Genomic DNA, 12,599 nt, shown 5'->3' on the forward strand with positions numbered 1-12,599 from the left:
ATATATACATATAAATATCTATGCATAGAAATATATATAACCAAATAAATATAGATTAAAAATATATATCTATACACAGCTGCAGTTGCAGGCAGCCACCACCAGATGGCGCCGCACACCGTCCGTGTGTCCCCCGGGGGCGACCCGAGGGAGAGAGGGGACATGGAAAGGGACAGCGACCGCCAGCAATGCAGACCTTTTGGGAAAGGCGACAACAGCCCCAGCCCCACCCCCGGGCTGCCTGCGGGTGGCTGTGGTGGTGGCACGCCTGGATGTGGTGGCACATCTCACCGCGGTGGCACTTGGAGTGACACACGGGGCCGCGGTGGCACGCTCAGCCGCACGGTGACCGCGGTGGCACGCTCAGATGAGGTGGCACAGTTGGCCGCGATGACCCACCCTGGCCGCAGTGCCACATCTGGCCACGGAGACCCCCCTGGCCGCGGTGGTGGCAGTGGTGGCCGGAGTGGCTGCGCGTGCCCGCGGTGTGGCCAGCGCTGGCCGCGGTCACCGGAGCGGCGGGGCCGGAAGGTGGACAATGAGCGGCGCCTTATCTCACCCCCCAGCCCTTCCCGAGGCCACTCTGGGCCACCCAGCCGGGGGTGACAGGGGCCGCGTGTCCCCTCCGGAGCACCGAGTCCACTCTCCCGGCTCTGAGGCTTCCATAACTTTATTTACAAACAATAAAAAGCAAAATAAATACAAAAAAATCTTAAAAGTTCAGCCCTCGGGTTGGGGGGGAGACGGGGAAGGTCCTGGGCTGCGCTGCTGCGTGGACACCTCTTGTGGCCCCACCGGGACGGGGACACTGCGGGGCTGAGCCTTCCCTTGTCCCTGCTGTCCCCAGGGGGGTGGCAGGGCCATAGCACCAAAGGGACGGGCTGGGGGGGACGGTGGGGACCCCATCCTGGCGACACCCAGCCCTGGGGGCTCTGGGGACCTCCCCGCTGGGTTATTCCTCACCCCCAACTCCAGGGCTGCCGTGCTGGGGGGAGCCGGGATGGGGACAGTGATGGTGACAGGAGTGGGGACACTGATGGTGACAGGGGTAGGGTCAGGGATGGGGGGCACGAATATGGGGTCTCTCCCAACCCCATCCATTGGGAAAAAGGGGGAAAATCCCTCAGCGCCAGCCGGGCTGAGGGGGTGCAGCTGCCTTTGAAGAGCCCCCCGCCGCCACCGCAGCCCAGCCGAGCCCGGGGCAGGGGGGATTAGCCGGTAAATCCCCCGGGAGAGCCGAGCAGCCCCCCGGGCATCCCCCCGGCACGCCCCGCTGCACCCAGCCGCTGCGTCAGCACGGCGCAGCCCCCGGCCAGGGGACCCAGGGGACACGGAGGGGACAGGGAGATGGCGGGGCTCACTTGTGGGGCATGTCCTCCATGCTGACGCGGCCCCAAACCCCCACCACGAAAGTCTCCACCTCGCACTCGTTGACGCCGCGGGCGATGCGGAAGTGGCCGCCCTCGCCCCACGCCGTGCCCCACGAGTTGGCAGCAGTCTGCGGAGGGGACAAGGGACACCATCAGCGGGGTGACCACTGATTGCCACCCACCCCCCGAGCTGGACCCCACATGGGTGCGGGGAAGCGGCAGCCACCCCAAACTCACCCAGTATTTTTGGGTGGGTTGAGCCACCCCAAACTCACCCAGTATTTTTGGGTCTGGCCATCGGGCAGCTGCTCCTCTCCCCACCTGCAGCAGGACAGGATGATGAGGGGAGACCCCAGACACCCCAAAACTGCTGGATCCCCCCAGCCAGCCCCGCGGGGGGATGGTGCTGACCCCACTCATTTCCTGACCCCGGTATCTCCCCAGGGCCAGGCCGAGGTTTGGACATCCGCTCCCGGAATAGGGGCAGGAATTTTTAGCCGCGGGAGAGGAAGGAAGCCCCGGCAAAGAGCAGCCGGCCGCGGGGTCTGCCCCTCCAACCCGCCCCGCTCCTTCCGGGGGGCACTCGTGTCACTGGTGCCAGCACCGCACGCGTGTCATTTGTGGCATTATATCCCTCCCCCAGCCTGGGGACATCCCAAGGGACATTTCTGCCACCCAGGCCACCCTCCCACCTACCCGGTGATTTTGACGGAGTGCGTTCCGTGTCTCTGGTGCTTCTGCCCCTTCCCCTCGGCCACCGGCGTGTGCCGATAGATCCCGCTCTTGTACATGAAGAAATCCTCGTGCACCTCCAGGATGGCTGCGGGGAGGGGGACAGGGTTTGGGGACACTGCCACTGTCCCCAGGGAAGTGGGACAGAGGGGGATTTGGGGACCAGAGGCATGGCATTCCCAGCAGGAGGGAAGGCGGCAGCCGGATGCTCCCCGGGGCGATGCAACAACACTCAGAGGAGGTTTAAAAAAAAAAAAATAAAATAAAGTTAAACAAAGCCGGCTGCCAAGACGGTGATTAAATCTCGGGAGTTAATGAGCAACCCAGAGCCCGCTGGGGTGGGCAGCGTGACGGGCACTGGGGCAGCGCTGCCCGGGCAAGCGGCTGAGCCGGGGGGAAGGGGAGAAGCCGAGGGGCGTTCTGGTTCCCACAACAGCCCCCAGACCCCGGGAGGAGCGGTTTCCTCCTCCGCAGTGTCCCCCCAACCTTTTGGGGTATCCCTGCCAGCCCTTACCTTGCACGGGGCCGTTCTCCATCAGCTCCTTCATGATCTCCTTCTCCTGCAATCACACAACGGGGTGACAGCGGGTGACAGCGGGTGACACAGGGACCCCGGTTGTCCCTCCCCACCCGCAGGGATGCAGGCAGAGCCGCTCCAGCACCCACAGGTGTTGCGGAGATGCCGGGCGGAGGAGCTTCTCCCCCTCGGGCTAGCAGTGGGGTTTTCCCAGCCGCATTCCCAAACTCGCCTTTCCCAGGTAAAGCACCCCGAGCCAATCCCTTTCCCGCTCCAAAGGGCTCCCGATCTGCCCCCTGTCCCCTCACTCACGCTGGAGGAGAGGCGGTAGGCGGGGGTGGACTGGTAGATCTCGTTGGAATGGGTCTGGGGGTTGGGACACCGCTCTGTCGCCTGGCGCTTGCCGCGGCCCGTGGAGCGGCTGTGCATCATGCAGGGCGGCGCGGCGGGCTGGCTCTGCTGGCTCGTGAAAGGGTAGCACTCGTCTGTCACCACCCTGCGCGGGGGACAAGGGTGTGAGGAGGGGAAGGACCGCCCGGCTCCATCCTCACCCCGATCCTGATTCCCATCCCATTCCCAAAACCCAGTCTCATCCCAATTCCAATCCCCACTTCCATCGTGGTCTCAAGCCTCACTCCCATCCTCACCCTGATCCATACTATCCATCCCTACTCTCCATCCCCACCTCAATCTCCATCCCCATCCCAAACCCCACTCCCAGCCCCACCCTGATCCATACTCTCCATCCCTACTTCAATCCCCATTCCCCATCCCCATCTCAAGCCCCAATCCCATCCCAAACCCCATTTCCAGCCCAATCCCAAACCCTACTCCCATCCTCACCCTGATCCATACTCTCCATCCCATTTCAATCCCCATTCTCCATATCCCCATCCCAAACCCCAATCTCATCCCAAACCCCATTTCCAGCTCCATCCCAAACCCTACTCCCATCCCCACCCTGATCCCTACTCTCCATCCCCACCTCACTCCCCATTCCCCAGCCCCATCCCAATCCCAGTCCCACCCTGATCACTACTCTCCATCCCCACCGCAATCCCCATTCTCCATATCCCCATCCCCATCCCAAACCCCATCCCCATCCCAAACCCCAATCCACCCTGGCAGCCCTCATTCCCCACCTGCCCAAGGGACAGGATGACCACGGGGATCTCTTTTATCTGGCTCTCCCCAGATAACCAGAGCCTCAAATCCCCTTTATCCCACCCTGCCATGCCATGCCATGCCATGCCCACTCACCCTCGCCTCCTCAGGTACCACCAGGCACCATCCAGCCGCCCCCCGCTGCAGCCCCGCTGGTTGCGGGTGTCACAGGACAGCAGGTTTTGCGGGGACAGGGCGGGGGTCATGTGTCCCATGGAGTGGATGGAGATGCGGTCGGAGGCGACGGCTGGGGACAAGCGGGAGGTCAGGGCGAGGTGGCTCGGTCCCTGTCCCCGCTGTCCCCGCCCGGCCAGCCCCGTCCCCGCTCACCGGCCGTGGAGAAAGCCCAGGAGCCGGCGCAGTTGCCCTGGTCCAGCGGCTCGTGGATCATCCCGGGCCACTTGGCTGCGGCGTCGAAGTGCCGAGGCAGAACCTCGTTGGAGTCCATGTTCATCTGCGGGCAGAGCCGGGGGGGCTCAGGACACAGGGACCCCCCAGCTCCTCCTCCTGCCATCCCAGCCATCCTCTGAGATGGTCCCCAGCCAGATTTAATGTCCCCAGCCCCACTGTGGGACCCCTGGTCCTCCTCCTGCCATCCCAGCCATCCTCTGAGATTGTCCCCAGCCAGCATTAATGTCCCCAGCCCCACTGTGGGACCCCTGGTCCTCCTCCTGCCATCTCAGCCATCCTCTGAGCAAGGTCCCCAGCCATCTTTAGTGTCCCCAGCCCCACTGTGGGACCCTCCAGCTCCTCCTCCTGCCATCCCAACCATCCTCTGAGCAAGGTCCCCAGAGAGCATTAATGTCCCCCAGCCCCACTGTGGACCCCTCAGGACAGGGACATCTCTATGAGCGACAAAGATCTGGGTGTCACTTATCCCAGAGGTGCCAAATCTCTCAATTTCCCCTAAATTTGGGCTCCACAGCCCCAGCAGCTCCTTAGGGAACACCGAGTGTCCTGTCCCAGCCCCCAGCCAGGCCCTCGCTGCCCACCCCAAGCGCACAGCTCCGGGTGACACAGCCCCTGGCGGTGGCCTCTGGCCCAACCTTTCCGCTCGGGAGGGGGGGACACTGCCACCGCCCCGGCCTTCCTGGGGAGGACACGGCCACAACCCCCCGGCTGCTCCCAGCGCAGGAAACGCCTCTAAAGTTAAACCGCAGGCGACGCTGGGAGCTCACCGCTCGCCCTGCCAGCACCCCGGGGACCCCCGGGGGATGCCCACCCGGGGTTTGGGTGAGGGCAAAGGGACAGCGCTGTCGCGGCCGGCTCTGCTGAGTCAGCAGCGGCGGGGCCGCCGTTCCGATGGGAAACCAACGCGGAGGAGAGGGGGAAAAAACAACACTGGCAGCCCGGGGATTGTCCGGGGGAATTTGCTGAGCTGCTGTCTCCAAACACAAGGGCTGCCCTTCCCTGCCTCCCCCCCTGGGAGCCCCTTCCCAGGGATGGGGAATGGCTGGGACTGGCAGGGACGACCCCTGGCGTGCCTCAGTTTCCCCCCTCCGGGGACACTCACGTGCATCTCGTTCATGTTCATGACGGTGGGAGAGGGACGGAAGGTGCCCAGGCGGTGCCGAATCCCATCCTCCAGGGTCATCCCCCAGAACTGGCTGTAGTTGGCGGCTCTCCAGCTGCGTGGCAGGAGGGGACAGGGGTCAGGGGTACCCCAAAAAAAGCACCGAGGGGTGAAGCATCCCTTCCGCCCGCTCGCGGTGCTTACCCGTAGTTGCCCCTGTTGACGGCGTCGATCAGCTCCCCATCCATCAGGCACGCGTGGTCCTCGCACTGCCACTGCCCGCCGGGGCCGCAGGTGCTGCACAGGGGACAATCCATGAGGGACGATGTCCCCAGGGTGACCAGTGGGACCCTGGCTGGGCGCTGGCCCTCCCGAACTGGGCAGCCAGCGATGGGGTCAGGGCCGCTTTTGCCAGTAGGCATTGCAGCTTGGCACCTCGGAAGGGGGTGAAGCCTCTTGGGTGACCCTGAGTGGCCCCGGGGTGACCCTGGGTGGCCTCGGGGTGACCCTGGGGACTGTCGCCCCCTGCCCCGGCCCCCGCAGGAGCCCCGAGGGCAGACAGGCCTTGGGACAGCAAATCAGCTGAAAAGCTGCCAGGGCTGCAGACATCAGAGAGGGGCTTGGACAGCAGCCCGGGCTGGGGGGTCGGGACTGGGTGTCCCCCTGCGTGACCCAGGTCACTCCTGCGGGGACAGCCTGGCCGAGGGGGGGGCTGTGGGGTGTGGAGGGTCCCCTGGGGAGCCCCGGGCCGTGAGCAATGCTCGGCATGCTCCCTCCTGCCCAGATTCCGGCACACTCTTCCCTTTTATGGAGCTGAACAGCGGCCGCGGCCCGCCAGCCACCCCATCCCAACCCCGCCGGCAGCACCTGCAGCCCAGCATTCCCACATCCATCCCTGAGCCCGCCCGGCGCTGCCTGGGATCACCTGGGCACTTGGCAGCACCTCAGGGTGCCACCAGCTGGGTGCACACGCTCTGAGTCACCCCGCCGTCGTTTCGGTCCCCTGTCACCCCCCCCGGACCCCGCGGGACCCCGGCAGGGACAGGGGTGGGGGTGAAGCGCCGCAGAAATTCCTGTTCTCCAGGCGCCAAGTGCGGGGGAGGAGGGTTTGGGAGGGGAGATTTCCCACTCTGCCGAGGTCGGAGATGCTCCCCCAGCAGCAGGGACGGGCCACCCACGTGTCCCCACGGACTGGTGACATTGACACTCCCCCGGGAATGGGGACACCCTCCATCCCCGAGCGCTGCGTGCCGCGATCCCAGAGCAACTGCAGGCAGCCCCGAAGCTTTGGGGAGGGTCGGGCTGCCTTTTCACCCGCAGCCCTGGCGCACGCCCGCACACACATGTTCACACACGTGCCCCTGCCCTCGCACACGCCCCAGACGCTGCCTTTGATTCCCCCTTATCTGCCGCATCGCCCCGCCGGGCTCACTCCTCGTCTCCGGCAGCTCCGCGCCTGCAGGTTCCCCTATTCCCCACCTCCGGATGCCAGTAATACCAGTATTCCCACAAAACCCCCGCGCTGCTCCACCAGCCAGCTCCAGGGGCTGCCGAGCGGGGACACCGCCGGACTCTGGCCGCTAGCACGGAGCCGCCAAGAGTCCCGTCAGGCTTGGGCGAGCTGGACTAGGGTCAGCCTGGCCAAAACCCCTCTGGGCAGCGCGCTGTCCCGCCGGGGCGAGAAGCTCCCACGCAGGCATGCGCTGAAACTTGGGAGCGGCTCAAGGCCCTTGGCTCTGAATGTCGGAGCAAAGGCATTTTGGCAGCAGCTCCCACCACCCAGCTCGGGCCTCGCTCTCCGCCGAGCCCTGAGGTTTCCAGGAACCCGCGGGACAGCGACACCTTGCTCTGGTGACATGCTGGTGACACGGCACAGGTGCCCACATGGCGGTCACTCACCACAGGTTGCAGTTCTCCCGATATGTGGCTCCTGTGGGGTAATTGCGTCCGGCACGGGCACAGCCTGGATGGGAATGGGAGAGCCTTGGTGAGCGCTTGGGGGTCCCGCCAGCCCCCCATATTCCCGGGGGTACAAACCAAAGGGAAAATCAACGCTGTTCTTCAATCCAGGCAGCTGCCCGGCTGCACCTCGGCGCCCCCAAACCTGCACTCGGGGTCAGCCCCGGCGCAGGGTGGGAGCTGGGCTGTCTCGGTGCCGGGAGGGTTAAATGTGCTCAGCCTGGCGGGACAGGGATAAAGGGGCCGGTTGTGCCCGGGAGCTGGATCTGCTCCGCTCTGCTCTGCAGGGACTTCTGAGAGAGCCTTGTGCTGGGAACCGGGGGCTGCCCGCGCCCCCTCCTCGCCCCCAGCCGCCCCAGCTGCCGGCAGGGTTAAGGCAGGGCCAGCATCCGCCTGCCCCAGACGTGACCGGGCAGGCTGGGATGAAGTCCCCTCACGTCCCCTCACGTCCCTGCTCTGCCCACGGGCACCGCTGGAGCTGTGGGGTCACGAGCTGTGGGGTCACGCTCTGCCCCCACACCTCTTTTTCTGGGGGTTCATCCCCATCCCGGACACTTTTGTAGGAAATCCCACAGCTCTGCGGGGTGAGGGCGAGAACTCGGGGCGCCACATCCATCACCCCGAGGAGCACCGGCAGCACCCCAGGGCTGGGGCTGCCTCACCTGGGGCTTTGGGGAAGGGGGCCGGGATGCCCAGGCAGTATTCCCAGAAGTCGGGGCAGCAGTCGGAGACGGTGCGGTTGCAGAAGAGGTCGCAGTAGCAGAGGGTGTCGTGGTAGGGCACGGTGCAGCCGTCGTCGCGGCCGTGGCAGCAGACGTCGCCCCGCTGGCAGTAGGACCCCCCGGCGTCGTAGACCCCGTGCTCGTACAAACCGGGGCTCAGCTCCCGGCGGGTGCGGACCCGGGAGGACAGGGCCACCTGGGCCACCTGGGCCACCAGCCAGAGGCACAGCAGGGCCCGCATGTCCCCGGTCATGTCCCCACACCTGCGGAGGGAGGGCAGTGAGGGCACAGCTCGATCCCATGGTGAGCTCAGCTCCCACCCTGCCCTCTCCAGGATCCTCAAAACTTTCCGGTTTTGTAACTCCCCTTGTGACCGCGCGGCTCGGGGTTCTCACAACCTCCAAAACACCTTCTCCCCGCAGGACTCCACCCTCCGGCAGCCGAGAGGCCCCGTGCCCACCCACGCCTTAATCACCGGCCCCAAAAGCAAAACCCCCTCGGGAAGGAGCTCCCCGGGACGCTCGGGGCGCTGCCCGAGTCGCGTTCCCAACGCCACCCCCGGGTCCCCATGGCGGGCAGTGCGATGAGCTGCCAGGTCTCAGCCCGCGGGGCCGAGTGGGGGCTATGGGGACCCCGAAAGAGGCCGATGGGGACAATCCGGGGACACACGGGGAAGGACCCACTCCTGCTGGGCTTCGTACCTGCCGCGTCGGCAGAGTGAGGACCCCCGGGACCCCAGGAAAGGCGGGAGGGGGTGACCCGGGGAACCCACGCAGTACCCACGGGGACCCCACGGGTGGGACCCCCACCTTCCCCCCTCCCTGTCCCGGCCGTACCTGCTGCGCAGAGACCCCGGGAGAGGAGAAGGGGTTCGGTGCTGGGATCCCGCACGGAGCTCACGGGGCGGGACCCCCTCTCTCCTCCCGCCTGCCCCCCCAGCCCCACCCCGTGCCCTCCGAGCCCCTCCCGTACCTGCCACGCCCGCCGCTCCGCCGCCCCGCGCCCGCCGCCGGCCCCGGCGCTCTTTTATAGCCGCGCCCCGGCCGGGGGAACGCGGGGAGGCGCCGGGGCAGCGGCGGTCCGGGGCGGAGCGCAGCGGGGCGGGGGTCGGGCCTGGGGCTGCAGAGCAGAGCCTCGAGCTTGTGTCCCCCTCTGTCCCCGCGGGGTCGGGGTGTCCCCCGCTCCTGATCCCCTCGCGGTGCCCCCCGCCACTGCCCTCGCCAAATGGGGGGGTTCCGGCTATCCCTCCCGGCTCCATCCAGGGGGGATCCATCCTGGGGGGTTTTCCCGTTCCCCAGGTGTGTGGAGAGGATGGGAAGGGGCGGGTGAAGAGAGGAGGGGGCTGCATTCCTCCCCCTCCCAGCGGTGTGGGCAGCTGGATCCAGCTGAGACAGGGACAGGGCACGGAGCTGGTGTCACTTGGATCCAGCCCCGTGTCCCCAGTGCTCAGTGACCAGCACCGGGGGGGTCTTGGCCACCCCCAAGCTCCGGTTCTGCCCTCCCCCGCAGCACCAGCACCTGCTGCGGGACCTCAGCCGCCCACTCGGGGCTCTCGGTGTCCCTCCCCTGCCGGGAGCATCTCCCGGCGCTGCCAGAGGATTCCTCGAGGATGCCTCACGGCAGCCAGGACGGGAGCACCGCGGGGTTCCCTGGATGGCCACGGGCCACGGGCCACTGGTGGAGAGCTGCCGGCTCCTGGCTGAGCCCGCGGGGGATGCCGTGGCCAGCGGGGGGTTCACTCCGGGGAAGCGTGTGGATGTTGGGAACACCAAATCCCGCCGGGAACGAGGGCTGCCTGCTCCCCGGGATGCTCTGGGCACCCGAACGAGGGTCCATCCTCAGCTACCCTCTCTTCCAAGCGCTCTTGGAATGGCCTTTTCCTGTGAGAGTGTCCTTGGGCAGCGCACACAGCGCGGAGCGGGAGGCTGCAGCGCCGCAGGAAGGAACTGGACCAGCCCAGAGTCCGACTGTCTCCAGCCATGACTGGACTCAGGAATCCACAGTTGAGTCACGAATTCCCCAAGACCCTCAGGGAACAAAGCAAAGCCACTGGTACAAAGGACATCCCTGGCCACTTCTCCGTGTCCTTGTGCTCCCGCCAGCTCCCTGATTGCTCGGGGGGTGCTGCGGGGACAGCTGACCATTCCCGTAACAACCCTGTCCCCCTGCCAGCTGATAAGACTCACTGCGCGGAGGCGGCAGCGGCGACAGTCCAAGGGTTTTGGAGCATCCCCTCACCCCGTTCCTGCGGCTGGGCTCTGGCGGGACGCGGCCAGCCCCCTCTGTGTCACTCTGACGCTGTGTCACTCTGTCCCCCCTCTGCGGGGAGTGGCAGCCTCGGCGCACGTCGGGCAGCCAAGGTGGAGGGGGACAAAGTCCTGCCGGGGCACCTTGGCTCCATGTGACGGCGGCAGGCAGAGCCGAGGGCTGGCACACAGCCCTGCCCTGCCCGTGCCACCATCCCGGCCATGCTGGGGGAGGGACAACCTCCCAGGATCCCGTCCCCACTGCACAGAGCCGTGGATGTCCCCACACCCGGCTGGGCTGGCCCTGGGTGCCTCATGAACACACCCGGGCACTGCCGCGGGGTGCAGGGGGAGCACCCCCGGCCTTGCCCAGCCCACGGCGGGGTGAAAACCCCACTGTTGAAGGGATGAATCCCTCCAAGCCCACCCAGCTGGGAACACAGGGAGAGGCTGCTACAGTGCCCCTATGGCTTTTGGGGTGCTGCGGCGCCGTGGATCCCCCTCAACTCCAACCCCCTAGGGATTGTACCCCACACATCGAGCACTCTGCGGGCCAGGGGGGCTGGAGTCCCCACGAGTCCCCCTGGAGTCCCCACGGGTCCCCATCGCCGGGGCAGCGGGGCAGGGAGGTGTTTGCCCCCGCAGAGCTCGGCTCCAAGACGATCCTGGATCCCGGAGCGAGTTTCTTGGCAGGAGGCAGCCAGGAAAGGCAGGGACTGACCTGCGGCTTCCTCCGCAGCCAGCGGCACGGGAAGGGGCCACCCCAGCCCCCGACGTCGCAGGCTGGAGGATGTGCTGTCCCCAGGGGGTGGCAGCGCAGAGGGATGGGTGAAGCTCTGCTGTCCCTGGAAGGGTTGGGGACTTCTGGGGAAGGGGGCTCCACCCTCACCTCCCCGGGATGGCCTTGGGGACATCGCAGCGCCATCGCCGTTGGGGGGGGACCACACCAGAGAGGCAGGTGGGGCACAGCAACCCTTGACCATAAGGTCCCCAAAGCAGGGCACAGGTCCCTCTGCGGTGACATCAACCCCGCACCCCCCGCGCACAGCATGGAGCTGGGGACGGCGAACGGGAGCTCTCGATCCCATCTCGGTGGGGTTCTGCAGCTTGAGGGGTCAGGGAGGTGTCCGGACCTTTGTGTCCCCTGGCCGGACGCCTGTGTCCCCCGGCCGGACGCTGGTGTCCCTCGGGCGGACGCTGGTGTCCCCTGGCCGCGGCTCGGCGGCGGGGCTGGAGTGCCACCTCCCGGGAGCGCGGGGAGAGAGACGGCGGCAGGCGGGCAGCCTCTACTCCAAATTTTAATGAAACCAATAAGTTAATAAGTTAATGAATCAAGTGAGGTAACTACGGCTGGCTCCGGGGGGCTGCGGGGACCGGCCAGCCCCGGTTTGAGGGGATGTCCTACGGGTTAATTCCTGCGTGCGGCTGCGGGCAAAGCTGTCACATGCACCTCGCCCCACGGCCACCCAGCCAGCGCTGTCCCCTCGTGTCCCACCGCCCGGACAGCCCCGGGGAGAGGGGAGGGGGTGCAGGGGCAGGGCGGGGGGCGGTCAAGCAGCTCTGGCACGGCCCGCGCTGGCCACATGCACTACCGGGGCGAGGGAACGAGCAGGGTCGGGGGTCCCTGCTGCCAGGAGCAGAGGCACAGAGGAGGGTTGGGAAAAGGGGGTGAGGATCCCGCAGCGCTGGCAGCGAGGGGAGCGGTGGCAGCAGCCCGGGACAGACGGTGGCACTGCGGGGTCACCACCGAGCCCCCCAGCCTGGCACTTTGGCACGACCCCAGCGCTGCTGGACTGGAAACCAGCGCCGGGACTGGGATTGGGGCGGGGAAGGGGACTGGGGCAGCGTGGGAGCTGACGTGGCTCTGCTGTAGGTGACATGCAAGGACACCGCCCTGTCCCCACCAGGCAGGTCCCCTCCAGGCCCGGCCCGTGCTGCCCGGACCGCAGAGGGGACAGGGACAAACCGAGCACCGCGGTGCCCAGCAGGGAGAGGATCCTCCAAGCAGGAGCAGGGTTTGGGGACAGCGGGAGGGACGCTGCTTGGGGACAGCGCCCGTGCCTGCATCCCTGCCTCCTCCACAGCCCCTGCCCAGCTCCCTGGCTCCAGGGCCACCCTCGGCTGGAGGTTTTCCCGCTGTCCCTGAGCCCTCGGGACCTCCAGGGCCCTCTTGGGCAGCACAGTCCAGCCCTGGGAGCTGGCAGGGGGTTGCTTATTGCCTATGTCCCCTCGGGTTGCTCTTCCCAGGGGTGTTGCATATTAAGACATTATTGCATAAATATATATATATATATATATATATATCTTCTATATATATATTGCCCTGGGAGCATGCACGGGCAGGCAGAAGGCTCTGCTGTGCTTCTGGAGAGGTGC

At 66.5% G+C, this 12,599-nt stretch overlaps 1 protein-coding gene and 1 long non-coding RNA gene across 3 annotated transcripts; one reads left to right on the plus strand and one right to left on the minus strand.

Moving 5' to 3' along the window:
* Positions 1–652: 652 nt before the first annotated feature.
* Positions 653–9,004, minus strand: TINAGL1 (tubulointerstitial nephritis antigen like 1). Of its 2 annotated transcripts, none has more exons than XM_085081282.1 (12): positions 8,950–9,004; positions 7,918–8,240; positions 7,196–7,259; positions 5,501–5,593; positions 5,297–5,411; positions 4,114–4,237; positions 3,880–4,030; positions 2,932–3,115; positions 2,617–2,662; positions 2,067–2,190; positions 1,646–1,691; positions 653–1,498 (listed from the first exon to the last, which is right to left on the minus strand). In XM_085081282.1, exons 2-12 carry the CDS (start codon positions 8,228–8,230, stop codon positions 1,358–1,360), a joined length of 1,401 nt encoding a protein of 466 aa, XP_084937408.1. In that variant the 5' UTR covers positions 8,231–8,240; positions 8,950–9,004; the 3' UTR covers positions 653–1,357. The 2 variants fall into 2 exon arrangements, with proteins under 2 accessions (XP_084937408.1, XP_084937409.1); XM_085081283.1 differs by lacking the exon at positions 8,950–9,004 and adding an exon at positions 8,814–8,834.
* On the plus strand, positions 7,197–11,828 carry LOC146427794 (uncharacterized). The gene is made up of 3 exons (XR_014856297.1): positions 7,197–7,283; positions 8,400–8,694; positions 9,487–11,828. It is a non-coding gene; the product is annotated as an uncharacterized LOC146427794 (long non-coding RNA).
* Positions 11,829–12,599: the final 771 nt, after the last annotated feature.

This window comes from Lichenostomus cassidix, chromosome 23 (assembly GCF_008360975.1).
Source record: "Lichenostomus cassidix isolate B80296 chromosome 23, HeHo_3.0, whole genome shotgun sequence".
Lineage (NCBI taxonomy): Eukaryota > Metazoa > Chordata > Aves > Passeriformes > Meliphagidae > Lichenostomus > Lichenostomus cassidix.